Raw genomic sequence first — 15,966 nt, 5'->3', positions numbered from 1 at the left:
GAAGGTTAATGGAAATCTGCATAATGGTTACACTTGTTTTTAAATTAATCTCTTTATGTGGAGCATCTACCACACAAGTCCCTATGTAATATAGTTGAACAGACACATTAATTATAGACTTGTGATTTGTCTCGCAGCTGGCAGTACTAAAAAAATTAATCATCCAGGTCTGACCAATCAGGATTGGAAATTCAAAAGCCCTGTGGTATAAAAACTACTGATACCTATTTATCTCCAAAAGAAGTTTTGAAGACATTGTTGTCTTTTCATCTCTTGTGCAGATCGATAACTGAGATCTGAGAGCTCCAAACATTACTTTGCTGAGGTTCAAAATTCTAATAGTAGCATCCTTAGCTGTAATAAAGGAATTATTCTTCCCATTAACTATTCTATGCGCCACAGTTACCTGCCTGGTCTGTTTTTACTTGAACTCTGTATGAAGTGATTACTGCTGGTGTACAGATGGGGAGGAAATACCAGCATGTCAATGTCTGAGACAGCTCTTCACATATCTCCAAACCTACTTCAGTGCGTAATTAAAGAATATTTCATTTAGTCTTCACTGTAGTCCATTAAATCTTACATAAACATCAGCAAGAACATATAAATCACACTGAAAAGGTCAATAACAATATATTTTAAAAATACAACAGAAAATTATTACCACCAACCCAATATTATACAGTGGTGCTTGAAAGTTTGTGAACCCTTTAGAATTTTCTATATTTCTGCATAAATATGACCTAAAACATCATCAGATTTTCACACAAGTCCTAAAAGTAGATAAAGAGAGCCCAGTTAAACAAATGAAACAAAAATATTACACTTGGTCATTTATTTATTGAGGAAAATGATCCAATATTACATACCTGTGAGTGGCAAAAGTATGTGAACCTTTGCTTTCAGTATCTGGTGTGACCCCCTTGTGCAGCAATAACTGCAACTGAACGTTTCCGGTAACTGTTGATCAGTCCTGCACACCGGCTTGGAGGAAATTTAGCCCATTCCAACGTACAGAACAGCTTCAACTCTGGGATGTTGGTGGGTTTCCTCACATGAGCTGCTCACTTCAGGACCTTCCACAACATTTCGATTGGATTAAGGTCAGGACTTTGACTTGCCATTCCAAAACATTAACTTTATTCTTCTTTAACCATTCTTTGTTAAAATGACTTGTGTGCTTAGGGTCGTTGTCTTGCTGTATGACCCACCTTCTCTTGAGATTCCGTTCATGGACAGATGTCCTGACATTTTCCTTTAGAATTCGCTGGTATAATTCAGAATTCATTGCTCCATCAATGATGGCAAGCCGTCCTGGCCCAGATGCAGCAAAACAGGCCCAAATCATGATCCTACCACCACCATTTTTCACAGATGGGACAAGGTTCTTATACTGGAATGCAGTGTTTTCCTTTCTCCAAACATAACGCTTCTCATTTAAACCAAAAAGTTCTATTTTGGGCTACATCCACACGACAACGGCAACGAGATTTTATTTAAAAAAATATCGCGTCCACATGGGCAATGGATCAGTAAAATATCAGGTACATATGGCAACGCAACGCTTGCTGAAAACGATGCAATACACATGCCACACCTCTAGGGGCGCTGTAAGACGGTCCCATCGGAGACACCAGAACAATAGAAGAAGTAGACGCACGCGCATAAACCCCTTCTTCTACCCGGTGTGAAGCACTGTCAGGAACAAACACACAACAAGAAGAAGATGACTGCGACTATGCGAGGAAATCGTGCCTTCTGTGTGTACAAATTAGTTTTATTAGTGTGCATAGTTTTATATAACTTAATTTTCTTATTGTGTGTGAACATTTTGAAAAGCATTTTTATATAATTTATATAACTTTTTATATTGTGTGTGAACATTTTGAAAAGCAGTCTTATCCAATAAAAAAAGAAATTCAAGAAATGGTTCAGTTACTTGTTTATTTAAAAGAAAAGCTGTATACAAAAGTGAATGCAATGCAGTGGTTCATACAAAACAGCGAGAGTGCTGCTTGTTCTAGTCATGTGGTTGTGACGTCATCGTAAACAAATCCGTTCTACTCATCCAGACGACTTCGCAACGGCGCCGTTGCCAGATTTTTCCACTCTGGAACCCGTTCTCAAAAAATATCGTTGTGGGGCACCCAAAATGCCGGTGCCGTGTGGACACCAGGCCGAAACGATAAACAATTTTATCAGATTCACCTGAATCCGTTGCCGTGTGGACAGGGCCTTGGTCTCATCCGTCCACAAAACATTTTTCCAACAGCCTTCTGGCTTGTCCACGTGATCTTTAGCAAACTACAGATGAGCAGCAATGTTCTTTTTAGAGAGCAGTGGCTTTCTCCTTGCAACCCTGCCATGCACACCATTGCTGTTCAGTGTTCTCCTGATGGTGGACTCATGAACATTAACATTAGCCAATGTGAGAGAGGCCTTCAGTTGCTTAGAAGTTACCCTGGGCTCCTTTGTGACCTCGCCGACTATTACACGCCTTGCTCTTGGTTGGTCTTTGTTGGTCGACCACTCCTGGGGAGGGTAACAATGGTCTTGAATTTCCTCCATTTGTACACAATCTGTCTGACTGTGGATTGGTGGAGTCCATACTCTAGAGATGGTTTTGTAACCTTTTCCAGCCTGATGAGCATCAACAATGCTTTTTCTGAGGTCATCAGAAATCTCCATTGTTCGTGCCATGATACACTTCCACAAACATGTGCTCTGAAGATCAGACTTTGATAGATCCCTGTTCTTTAAATAAAACAGGGTGCCCACTCACACCTGATTGTCATCCCATTGATTGAAAACACCTGACTCTAATTTCACCTTGAAATTAACTGCTAATCCTAGAGGTTCACATACTTTTGCCACTCACAGATATGTAATATTGGATCATTTTCCTCAATAAATAAATAACTAAGTATAATATTTTTGTCTCATTTGTTTAACTGGATTCTCTTTATTTACTTTTAGGACTTGTGTGAAAATCTGATGATGTTGTAGGTCATATTTATGCAGAAATATAGAAAATTCTAAACAAACTTTCACAAACCTTCAAGCACCACTGTAGGTTGAATGCGAGGTTTAATTAACAGATGCCCTGTTTCAGCTGTTTCTTCTTATAAATACATGTATATGTTCATAAAAGCGGGGCGGCACGGTGGTGTAGTGGTTAGCGCTGTCGCCTCACAGCAAGAAGGTCCTGGGTTCGAGCCCTGGGGCCGGCGAGGGCCTTTCTGTGCAGAGTTTGCATGTTCTCCCCGTGTCCGCGTGGGTTTCCTCCGGGTGCTCCGGTTTCCCCCACAGTCCAAAGACATGCAGGTTAGGTTAACTGGTGACTCTAAATTGACCGTAGGTGTGAATGTGAGTGTGAATGGTTGTCTGTGTCTATGTGTCAGCCCTGTGATGACCTGGCGACTTGTCCAGGGTGTACCCCGCCTTTCGCCCATAGTCAGCTGGGATAGGCTCCAGCTTGCCTGCGACCCTGTAGAAGGATAAAGCGGCTAGAGATAATGAGATGAGATGAGATGTTCATAAAAGCAATGTTATTAATTTGAAGTCTCTTATAGGTAATAAATTGTTTCCTTTATTTCCAACATGCAATGCAATGGGCTACTTACCTCTTTTAGAACTCCAGCATAGCTCACATCACATCAAAGGCATAACTTATAGCCAAAGATTTGTGAGGCTAAGTAAATGCAGCATCCTAATAAAGAGGAGCTGAATAGCATCCTTATGTCATGTGTTCATAAACAACACAGAATTCGTAGCTTGGAGGAATGCATTCATGAAACACATGTGGAGCAGGTGTCAGACTTCATCAAGACTCTGACCAGAACAAAAAAACGTCTGTGCTGTATGATCAATGCTATCAGATGTCTGAGGAACCAATTACCTGAAGTATTTGTTGATCACCAAGCGGCTTAATAATAGAATAACTGAGCCATTCCACCGAATCGGTGCCATTTCCATCCCTAGAAAATTATATGTATAAATGCACATAAAAATGTACTTTAAAATACATTTCCTTAGTACTCAGAATGTCCTGCACATTGATCTGATTTCAAATTTAAGATATATAATTGTAAGCATTAATAAAAACTACCTAAAACACTGAAAAATAGCATGTGTTACCTGTCCCCGCACTCTAACTTTATACTTAACTATGAAATATTATGATTAAAATCCTTCAGAAACAGTATTTCTTTTGCATTGTTGTGTGACTCCATATCCTATCCATGGTTTAAATATATTTTTTTCATAAGAAATCCACAATATCTTAGTTAAAATACACATTTTAGTCGTGTCCCTGGGTTTTCACTCAGTCCTGTTACCCCATCTGACAAATTTGGAACATTCCATAAATCACATGCTCAACAGGAAGTTACATCAGTTGTGTCTTCTGAAGGCCATGGGAAGACCAAAAGTTAGTTCTCTCATTTACTTTTCTGTATATTTGATGATTTTTTAACTTTGACTGATAAGGTCAATGTCAACAAACTGTCCTGTTACTTAAATTATGTCTTAGATGATATTTGTCTATTTTAAAAATACAGATTTTTGGTAAATCACTAGAATGTGCTAAGTGTGGTCATGCTATTAGCGATGACACCATGTGGCTTAATTCCATGTATTAGCTAATCCTAGGCTATAAACTCAGTCCTGTTACTTTCAGAGTTTTGGTAACAGGATTGAAAAAATGCAGCCATCTTTGACTTCCAAGCCTTATAACGTAGCCTGAGGTTGACCAATACACATTTTGAATAGTTAAATACCGGTATGTGTGTTATTATAATCAGTGTTGAAAAGATATAACAAATTAAGTTTAATTTGGGAGTGGTACAACAAGCAAATGGCACCCATTCGGTGGAATGTCCCAACTACAGGGTGGTGTATGTTAATCACTCTTGTGTTACAATGTTTTACCACACTTTTGTCAGCTTGTTCTCCTGACTTGGAAAAGTGTATCATAAGTGGTCACTAGCAGCACAAGGCAAGGAGGGTGTAGCAGGGAGTGGAGTTCACACATTGAATACACTTGTCCTTGGTATTAGCCATGGAGTTGAATCAACTGTTTTGAAACTTTGAACATTTAGATCCAACCAAATAATGTTACAGAGTGGTGTTGGTTTAATTAACTAGCAAGAATGCTAATTCGCTAGGACAACAGAGTAATGACAATGTTAGCTGTCTGTCATAGAATAAATAGTTGGCTGCATAAAATTTGAGTCCAATTTGAATATAGCAAAAAAGAAAAAACAAATACATCGTTTAGAGATTGAAAGTTTAAATCACAGCAATGTCACAGGGAGCAAAATTGGCAGTGCTTTCAGGGTGGGAAGGATGGCATACTCGCTCTCTCTCTTCTGTCAATCACAATGACGCTAGCCAATCATGGGTGTTTATGAGCTCATGTATGGGGAAGAGGGCAGAAAGTGTTTCCTCGGAGTAATGCAGCATGAGCAGTAGTTTCAAATGATGTCTTATTTCTTGGAGGAAGTAGCAGTTAATCCTCCTTGGCTGGTAGCTGTCATATAAACCCTATTAATACCCCCTTATTATTAATTCTCTGTTCTTGTATATATTTGTAATGAGCTTCAGTCACAATATTTGATTATTTTCTTTTAATTCCTCATGACTTGATCCCCCCAGTGACCCCAAAGGCTGATCTGACAACCTTTGTGCTCAAGAGAGTCTTGGATTCCCCCAAGAGAAATGCTGAAGGGATGTTGATGAGAGCCTGTATTGAAACCAGTATTGTAACACATCCTGGAATCATGCTCCAACCAAAATCATGACCTCTAGAAAAAAATCAATAGGGATTTCAGTAGGGTATGGTAAAATGTGGTAGCAATTATTCATGCTTTATTTCTGTGGTAGCTTTATTTATTTGTTTGTTTGTTTGTTTGTTTTGCTTTATTTGTCATGTAGATTATAGCCAGTTCTATATATTACACTGTAAATCCTTGCGGAGTATAAGAGAGGGATCATAAACTAGATTCCACACACTTACCTTTTATATCTTCTGCCTCAATCATCAAATTGCAACCTGAACATCTTTCTAGTAGCATTGTCCCCCACTGCATTATTATGGACCCTATATATTAAGCTGGGAAGGTGTTTGAATTGAGCATTCGGACACTGAAAATGTTACCTCTTGTCACTTCAGTGGTGCCAACTGGACTACAGTGTTTGTCTTTGCAGGATGATGTTGACTGTCATATATACAACCCCAATTCCAAAAAAGTTGGGACAAAGTCTCATCTCATTATCTCTAGCCGCTTTATCCTGTTCTACAGGGTCGCAGGCAAGCTGGAGCCTATCCTAGCTGACTACAGGCGAAAGGCGGGGTACACCCTGGACAAGTCGCCAGGTCATCACAGGGCTGACACATAGACACAGACAACCATTCATACTCACATTCACACCTACGGTCAATTTAGAGTCACCAGTTAACCTAACCTGCATGTCTTTGGACTGTGGGGGAAACCGGAGCACCCGGAGGAAACCCACGCGGACACGGGGAGAACATGCAAACTCTGCACAGAAAGGCCCTCGCTGGCCACGGGGCTCGAACCCGGACCTTCTTGCTGTGAGGCGACAGCGCTAACCACTACACCACCGCGCCGCGTTGGGACAAAGTACAAATTGTAAATAAAAACGGAATGCAATAATTTACAGATGTCAAAAACTGATATTGTATTCACAATAGAACATAGACAACATATCAAATGTCGAAAGTGAGACATTTTGAAATTTCATGCCAAATATTGGCTCATTTGAAATTTCATGACAGAAACACATCTCAAAAAAGTTGGGACAGGGGCAATAAGAGGCTGGAAAAGTTAAAGGTACAAAAAAGGAACAGCTGGAGGACCAAATTGCAGCTCATTGGGTCAATTGGCAATAGGTCATTAACATGACTGGGAGCATCTTGGAGTAGCAGCGGCTCTCAGAAGTAAAGATGGGAAGAGGATCACAAATCCCCCTAATTCTGCGCCGACAAATAGTGGCGCAATATCAGAAAGGAGTTCGACAGTGTAAAATTACAAAGAGTTTGAACATATCATCATCTACAGTGCATAATATCATCAAAAGATTTAGAGAATCTGGAAGAATCTCTGTGCGTAAGGGTCAAGGCCGGAAAACCATACTGGGTGCCCGTGATCTTCAGGCCCTTAGACGGCACTGCATCACATACAGGCATGCTTCTGTATTGGAAATCACAAAATGGGCTCAGGAATATTTCCAGAGAACATTATCTGTGAACACAATTCACCATGCCATCCGCCGTTACCAGCTAAAACTCTATAGTTCAAAGAAGAAGCCGTATCTAAACATGATCCAGAAGCGCAGACGTCTTCTCTGGGCCAAGGCTCATTTAAAATGGACTGTGGCAAAGTGGAAAACTGTTCTGTGGTCAGACGAATCAAAATTTGAAGTTCTTAATGGAAATCAGGGACGCCGTGTCATTCGGACTAAAGAGGAGAAGGACGACCCAAGTTGTTATCAGCGCTCAGTTCAGAAGCCTGCATCTCTGATGGTATGGGGTTGCATTAGTGCGTGTGGCATGGGCAGCTTACACATCTGGAAAGACACCATCAATGCTGAAAGGTATATCCAGGTTCTAGAGCAACATATGCTCCCATCCAGACGACGTTTCTTTCAGGGAAGACTTTGCATTTTCCAACATGACAATGCCAAACCACATACTGCATCAATTACAGCATCATGGCTGCATAGAAGAAGGGTCCGGGTACTGAACTGGCCAGCCTGCAGTCCAGATCTTTCACCCATAGAAAACATTTGGCGCATCATAAAACGGAAGATACGACAAAAAAGACCTAAGACAGTTGAGCAACTAGAATCCTACATTCGACAAGAATGGGTTAACATTCCTATCCCTAAACTTGTGCAGCTTGTCTCCTCAGTCCCCTTCTTCTTCTTCTGAAAGGTATATCCAGGTTCTAGAGCAACATATGCTCCCATCCAGACGATGTCTCTTTCAGGGAAGACTTTGCATTTTCCAACATGACAATGCCAAACCACATACTGCATCAATTACAGCATCATGGCTGCGTAGAAGAAGGGTCCGGGTACTGAACTGGCCAGCCTGCAGTCCAGATCTTTCACCCATACAAAACATTTGGCGCATCATAAAATGGAAGATACGACAAAAAAGACCTAAGACAGTTGAGCAACTAGAATCCTACATTCGACAAGAATGGGTTAATATTCCTATCCCTAAACTTGAGCAGCTTGTCTCCTCAGTCCCCAGACGTTTACAGACTGTTGTAAAGAGAAAAGGGGATGTCTCACAGTGGTAAACATGGCCTTGTCCCAACTTTTTTGAGATGTGTTGTTGTCATGAAATTTAAAATCACCTAATTTTTCTCTTTAAATGATACATTTTCTCAGTTTAAACATTTGATATGTCATCTATGTTCTATTCTGAATAAAATATGGAATTTTGAAACTTCCACATCATTGCATTCCGTTTTTATTTACAATTTGTACTTTGTCCCAACTTTTTTGGAATCAGGGTTGTAATAATATCGAAGTAGAATTCTCTATTTAGTTTATTCGGTACTCTTAGTTCTCTTGGAAGAGAAGCTATGTGTGGACATATGGTTTGGCATAGTTTGTAAACCAGTTCCAGATTTCCTTTTCATTTATTTCATGAAAGGACTTCCTCAGGACTCACAGTTGTATTTTCGATTCTTACCAGCGGTTGTCATGTTGACTGCTCCTAATTTAGCGTTTTATTTCTCCTGAAAAACAAAACAAAACATAAATTGACACAAAAGCACACAGTGTGTTCAGGGATGGGGGGGGTGCAGTGTTTCCCACAGACCAGGTAGCAATTTGTGGTGCTCCACTGTGCCTATGAGGGAATCGTGCGCGGTGGTGTCGTGGCGGTCGGTGGAGTTGGTCATTGGGGCGTATGCAAAGTGTTTATAGCGGCCGGTGTTCAAACACACAGTATTTTTCTTCAGAGTCACCTGCTGGGACTATTTTAAAGCTACAAGAAGCATTTGAGATTATTCAGTTCAATCTAAATTCTTTTAAGTTCTTTAAGAGAAGACAGCTAAAACAATTTTTACCAGAACCCTGACTGGTTTCATTCCTCGACCCAACTTTACATTACAGGGCAAGCCATTAGTTTGCTGGGCTTGATGTTGGTGGAAAACCTGTCTTTTAAATTTATGAAAATTACTCACCAAAATTGAAGTTAAAGTTTAGTTTTTACCTTAGTTTTTTGCCTTTTTGGTGGCTCTTTCAATCATTCTTTAGTTGACATTCAAGGAATAAATTGCAAAAAACAAGCTGGAGGTTTTTATTTTAAATATTGAACTCAACACTTACCTCAACCAGTACTAAAATGAAATAAGTAGTATAATGTAACAACAAAATAATAATAAAATAAAATATCATAATTAGATGTAAGAAACCACTTAAGGTAACACCAAGGCAACTAACAATAATGAAAAAGCATTACCCTAATTGGTGCAAAGCCTGCATGCCCTATCAGAACATTTAATTCTGCGTGGCTTCCTGAAAAAAACCTCAAGTGCCCTATCGTGAGGGAAGTCATTGGGTTCGGGACCATTTATGGAGATTCGTAAGCAGGCTGCCAGGTGTTCCCCTTGGAGCCTATTCCTGAGGTCTGTTTTAATCTATGGATAAAAAAAGTACATTTTCTTCATCATCAAAGCACTAAAAATTTCCATTACATCAAAAAAATATACAAAGGAATACTGAATTTCTACAGTATGTGCTTACCCCTTTCGCCCGTAGTCAGCTGGGATAGGCTCCAGCTTGCCTGCGACCCTGTAGAAGGATAAAGCGGCTACAGATAATGAGATGAGATGAGATGTGCTTACCCTATTCATAGCTGAGAAATCCCGCTCGCAATTCTACTTCGCCAATAAAGCTAATAAAGATGTTTCTTAAAATATTCAGATTTTATGCTTCAGATAGCATCAACTAGGCATCCCCGCGAGTATAACAACATTTTATTTAGGCTAGTGGGAAATCCTTATTTATTGTGAATGTCAAGCCATTATTAATAACTTGCATGAATGCTGAAGCGGGATAAACGGGATAATGCAATAAGGCCAGTTCCTCGCGTCAAGCTGCTACTGTATGCATCAAAATTGGTTTATAGCCTGACTCAGGGATGTCCATTTCCTGTAAGCCAAGAAGGCTATAATAAAGCTCATCACGAGCACGACGTAGGCTACCTTTTAAAATAAGGGGTCGGAAGGCGAATCGGGAAGGCTGCGTTATTTTTAATTAGCCGAACAGGCCTACTTGCAGTCCGGGTACATGCGCAATGGCAGGCCTGTATACACGCCTTTCTGTCTCTCTCTCTCTCTCTCTCTCTCTCTCTCTCTCTGTGGGTGTGTGCGCATGCGCGTGAATGAGAAGAAAGAGCACTATGAATGAACGGAACGATATGCAACGGAATTTTTTTTTCCCCAAAATCGCGAGTCTAATTGTGTGGCGATAGGAATCCATTGTGTGGCGCTGTGCCACACAATGGTCTATGTATGGGAAACCCTGTAGGTGCATCCATATAGGCAAACATGCAGTTGTCGAATTAGTATAAATTATTGAGAATTGGGTATTGTTGAAAGTGTGAGCACTTTAGGACTATTGGCTTTTCAGTTTTGTTGCCTTTTGGTTATGACACTGCATATTAAGAGGTGGTGGCACAACTGTGTTTCATATAACAGTGTCTGGATGTAAATTGATGCACTGTTTAAAGACATTACATGATTGGAAATTAAATTCAGTTTTCATTGTACGGTAGCTACAGGAAGTGCAATACAGTAGATTTGAAATGAAAATAAATGTTTGAACACTATACTAGAAGTTTTACGGTTAATTCAGAAATGTGTTTAGAATACTTTTAGTTCATTTGTGGAATATTAACATGGCTAACTTGTGAATTAATGAATATTATAGAAGCCACTATTAGACCATTTACATATACTCAGTGATTTCCCTAACTTCATTTCTTGATTGACGTGAACACAGTTATTCTATGCTTGGTGCATTTAGCAGCAGATAAAAAGATGCTACTGTTAAAAATAGTAATAATAAAAATCTTACACTTAGACTGAGACACTTGCTATCTCTATGACTGCTAGAAATTTGTTTTTACATTTCACCCATCTCACCAAGTATTACTATTCTTGGGTTTCAGTCATGTGACTTTTCTTAGCGATTTCACTTCTGGTAAAACAGCTGGTGGTCTAGCAAACCAAAACGGCTGCCGTAGTGCAAACAACTAGCGATACCTTACCAGAGTATGCTCATAACCTAGAAGCCACTGCTGGCTTTAGATATATTCAGAAGATTGCTATGTGCAATGGAATCGACCCCTACAGTCTGGGAAAGAAGGATTTGTCATACGATCTTGAAAACTACCCTTCAATCGAGTTCTCCGACATCTTGAACTACCATATCTGGAGTTGTAGACATCCTTCTACACCACAAAACAGATGAAAGTGTGGAAGAGTATGGAGGCTTACAACTTTTTTGTATGTGGCTGGGTAAAGGACCTCGGTATCAAGTCGCTGCCAAATGAATCCTGTATTGTTTTTGCCCGTGTAAGTATGTTTTTTTTAAGCTTTTCATTCGCGTCTTTACAATGAAGCGCTGCAAGTTGAAGTGTAAACAAACAACAGTTCGCTTGACTCTCACTTGTGTTGGCTCTTACCTCTCAGGTAACTCATTCACAAAGATCATCAGAAACCCCTTTAAAGACCTGGATCTTAGTTAAACAAGACAGAGAAGTGATCACGGCGCATTGTAACTGTATGGCTGGGCAAGAATTTTGTCATGACTTTCATGCATATGGACTTTGTGAGGAGTAAACAAAGAAACAGCTGGGGACTTTAGCACTTCGTGACTAAAAAAAAGTACCGTAAAATAATGACACATAGCAAGAAAAGTACTTGGAAAACACTAAGGATATAGCTGAGAGGGAGATACAAACCTTTCACCAAGTGATCACTGCAAACTCGAGCATGCTTCGACTCGTCTCCCTTCAATTTCAGTGAGAGGTTCAAAAGCCACCTTTCTCGGCGTCTTTTTGTGAAATCCTGTGTTCGTTCACCCTTTTTTATTAGTTCACGGGGAACCCTGAAGAAACTTTTATCAGTTTCACGGTTTGATCAATTCAAATAACCTAAAACAACGCAAGCGTAAGGCATTTTTCATGTGAGCAGTGCACCTTCACCGTACAAATGTTTTGTCAACTGAGCTTTGGTAGACCACCAGCTAAAGTTTTGAATAACGAATGAGGCGGATGTGACGTCACGTGAAACCCAGCAATCCACTTACTTTCAGTAACCACTTTATCCTGGTCTGGGTTGCGGTGGATTTGGATCCTATCCCAGGAACACTGGGCATGAAGCAGGAATACACCCTGGATGAGACTCCGGTCCATTGAAGGGCATCACAGGCACACACACACACACACACACACACACACACACACACACACACACACATTTACACACTCATTCTCACCAGTTTAGCACAGCTGTGTATCACTGTTGTTGTTGTTGTTAAAATTTTTCCCCCCGAAATTTGTATGAAAAACAGAAACCAGATAAAAGAACACTGAGTCTTCCTAGCTAGTATAAAAGTACCACAAAGCTGTAGCTAGCTTAAAATAAAATAAAACCTTTCTAGTTCACCTTGATAAAACATCTTTATCTTCTATACTGTATCTTAATGCAGATTCGTATATGCAGTTTCTACAGGTAGTCTATACAGTCATGTTTTTGTCTTCAGGTTTCTACAGATGCATAAACATGCTATATGAGCTCTTTTTTTGAAATCAGATTACCTATGAAATAATCTTTATTTAGACATGGATATCTGGATAGTATTGCTTTGATTGGGTGTGTAAACAAATTGCTATAAGAGTCTCTGCTTTCTGCATGCTTGGCTTTGGCAGACATTCGCTGTTTTGTTCCCCCTGTGCAAAGTGAATGGTATTCAGCCTCAACACACATCCATTCAAGATCTTCATCTGTGTTATTTCTAGGTTTCCTGTCCAAATGTAACTATGGCAGAACAACAGCAGCTACTAATTATCATTAAAGCACAAGTGACTTTGCCCAACACGCAGGCGAACTTCACAACATTGCAGCCGACTCCAGATGTCCTCCTTTCTCTCCTTACACTTTGAGCTGTCTTTTAAAACTTAGAGCTACAAAATACACAAAATATTTTCAAGAAACATCCAAATGCTATTTGATAAAAGGAAGCTGAAGGCTCCTTCCCATTTTTCGCCACAAGAATTATAGTTTGCAAAGGTTTTTTTTTTTCTTAGTCGAACTGTAGCTTGGATTTTATAGCAAGCCAGTTGGCTCCAATTCAGTATGCTCATAAAACAATATTTGTAATTCCATAAGATGAGTATTCTTAGATGAAAGTCATGTACAAGTCATGAAGATTTGATTGTTTTTGGCTTATCTAGGTACTGATGGATCTTGAAGACCAAACTAGTTTGATTCTGACAATGGCTTCTATGAAACAATGCTTTTCTATTAATGAATACAGTTGCAAATGTCTGCTATCCAAAAAATACAAAACATATAACCAATAGCATCACTTCACTTCATACCAAAATTACAATAGCAGTTATCATAACACTAGTTGTCTATCTTTCTGGCAATCAAGCAACGTCTTGAAACTGAACAAATTGTACTTTTCCTGTTGGAAGTTTGTTGACATTGCATGCTAACAGTAAATGCTAATAAACATTTTTATCTATATTCAGATCTCACTTACTGGAAGGGTAGATTTTTTCCTCCCTTTCTTCTTTCTTGTGGATCAGTTGATCACATTAGCAGCATATGTCAGAACTCTTTGCTTCCGTCTCTGCTTAACCGATATGTAACAGATGAGCTTGATGAATGCAGAAGGAGCGCTCACTGCCGTACGCCCGTCCACTCTGTCATAACTGTCATTGGTATATTTCCCAGTTCCGTATGGCGCTGAATTCTACCTCTCCTCCCTTTCGCTCATTTTCTCTTCTCCTCTTTCACTCTGGTACAGCCATGAGGAGGGGCTTCCACCTACTGTCTCCACCCCACATATTCTCATATTCTTCCCGGTCTTCTTTTTTTTTTTTCTGCAGTGAGCGGAATAAAGGAGCACGATCATATTAGTCGTGAGCAGAAGGCTTCTGCCTGCATGTTCAGGATCAGTCACTTTACACAGTCCACTTTGATGTCCTCTCAGCAAACTTAAGCCCTGTGTTTAAAGTGCCTCTGTAATTGCCATGTTTGCAATGGAGGTGTGTGTGAGACAGAGAGAGAGATAGTAACACAGGCTTTCCTGTGTGCTCTTTTCAAGTTTTAAGGGGTACTGTTGTGGCTGAAGGTCGTTTAGTGTTTCACCGGCTTGTTCACAAAATTGTTCTGTAGGCCTTTTTTTTTTCGCTTTATGTTATATTCTTTTTAACATCTAATTAATTTGTATCCTATGTACCTCACAATGGTTTTCACCATGGTAGTATGACCACTAGCATGCTCTGGGAGATGAAAACATTTTTCTTTTTTCTTAAACCTGCATTTGAGATTGATTTAATGTCATTTTCAAAGTTTCTAAATATGCTAAGTGGTTAAGTACAGGATGATGCTCTTCTTGTGTATAGTAAATTTTTAGCATGGATAAATAAATTTAACTGTTCTGTAATTACCGTCTACACAAATAAACATATAACTGAAAGAGGATTTTCATTTACATCCTCAGAAAAAGTGCCTTGCAGCTTCTCCCTGAGGTCTCTCCAATGCGTCATTATGCTTCCTAAGAAATGTGCCTTGTATGGTTTATGCATGTTTATTGAAGCCAGATGATAATGTGCACTGAGGGTTTTAAGGCCTCACCTCGTCTCTCCCATAGTCACAAACATTTATATAACTTTAAACCCTCTATACACTGTAGTACATATCGTGGGAACTGTATGTCAAACCCAGGGGCCCAACAGTGGCAGGTTAGGGTGCTGGGGCTTGAACCCTGACCTGCTGATCAGTAACCCAGAACTTTACCCAAGTGCATCCTTTCATTTTAAATTTGTTTTCAGATTGTGTGCTGGTGTTTATATATAATGCTAAATCCAATGTTCATAATGTGTCATCATCTACAGTGTTCTGTGACTTGTGGCAAGGGGACCATACAGAGGGAACTGATCTGTGTTTACCACAACCAGACTGAAACAGAGGAAGAGAACTGTGCACATCTTCCCCGACCCAAGACACGCAAGCTTTGCAGAGCAGGACCATGTCCCAGTTGGAAAACCAACAAGTGGCAAGTGGTATGCATTACAATAATCCTACTTATCCATCTAATAGTAGTGTTGGAGCAAGATACGGTAAGAAAAAGTGACTGTATTGAATTGTATTGTTTAGCACTGTCGCCTCACAGCAAGAAGGTTCTGGGTTTGAACCAGAAGGTTCTGGGTTTCCTCCGGGTGCTCCGGTTTCCCCCACAGTCCAAAGACATGCAGGTTAGGTTAACTGGTGACGCTAAATTGACCGTAGGTGTGAATGTGAGTGTGAATGGTTGTCTGTGTCTATGTGTCAGCCCTGTGATGACCTGGCGACTTGTCCAGGGTGTACCCCGCCTTTCGCCCGTAGTCAGCTGGGATAGGCTCCAGCTTGCCCATGACCCTGCACAGGATAAGCGGTTACAGATAATGGATGGATGGATGGAACTTTTAGAAACAATGGAAATGTACCTAAATGTGATTACCTGCACAGAAAACACATAGTAGGTACTCATCGTACAATTAAGTCCGTGGATCAGTGCCTACAATTGCCATGAATGAGAACATGAGATTGAAGTCTGCTTGTAAATATACGCAGGACTCTTAGAATGTGTATTTTAGTGAATGCATGTTTTAGGAAGGGCGGCAAGGTTAGCACCATCGCCTCA

General features: G+C 40.1%; 1 protein-coding gene across 7 annotated transcripts in view; it reads left to right on the top strand.

The window, feature by feature from the left end:
* LOC132881773 (A disintegrin and metalloproteinase with thrombospondin motifs 20-like) overlaps positions 1-15,966 on the top strand; it is a 235,722-nt gene that overhangs the window by 194,584 nt on the left and 25,172 nt on the right. For 6 of the 7 annotated variants that reach the window (XM_060914638.1, XM_060914637.1, XM_060914636.1 and 3 more), the window contains one exon: positions 15,179-15,346. In XM_060914638.1, the coding sequence (XP_060770621.1) occupies positions 15,179-15,346 (168 nt within the window). Of the gene's footprint in view, positions 1-5,655; positions 5,699-15,178; positions 15,347-15,966 lie in introns of those variants that run through there. The other variant, XM_060914643.1, reaches the window with a different exon arrangement.

This window comes from Neoarius graeffei, chromosome 2 (genome assembly GCF_027579695.1).
Source record: "Neoarius graeffei isolate fNeoGra1 chromosome 2, fNeoGra1.pri, whole genome shotgun sequence".
NCBI classification, from domain to species: Eukaryota; Metazoa; Chordata; class Actinopteri; order Siluriformes; family Ariidae; genus Neoarius; species Neoarius graeffei.
Note: the sequence above shows the minus strand (reverse complement) of the source record. Positions and strands in the feature narration are given on the sequence as shown.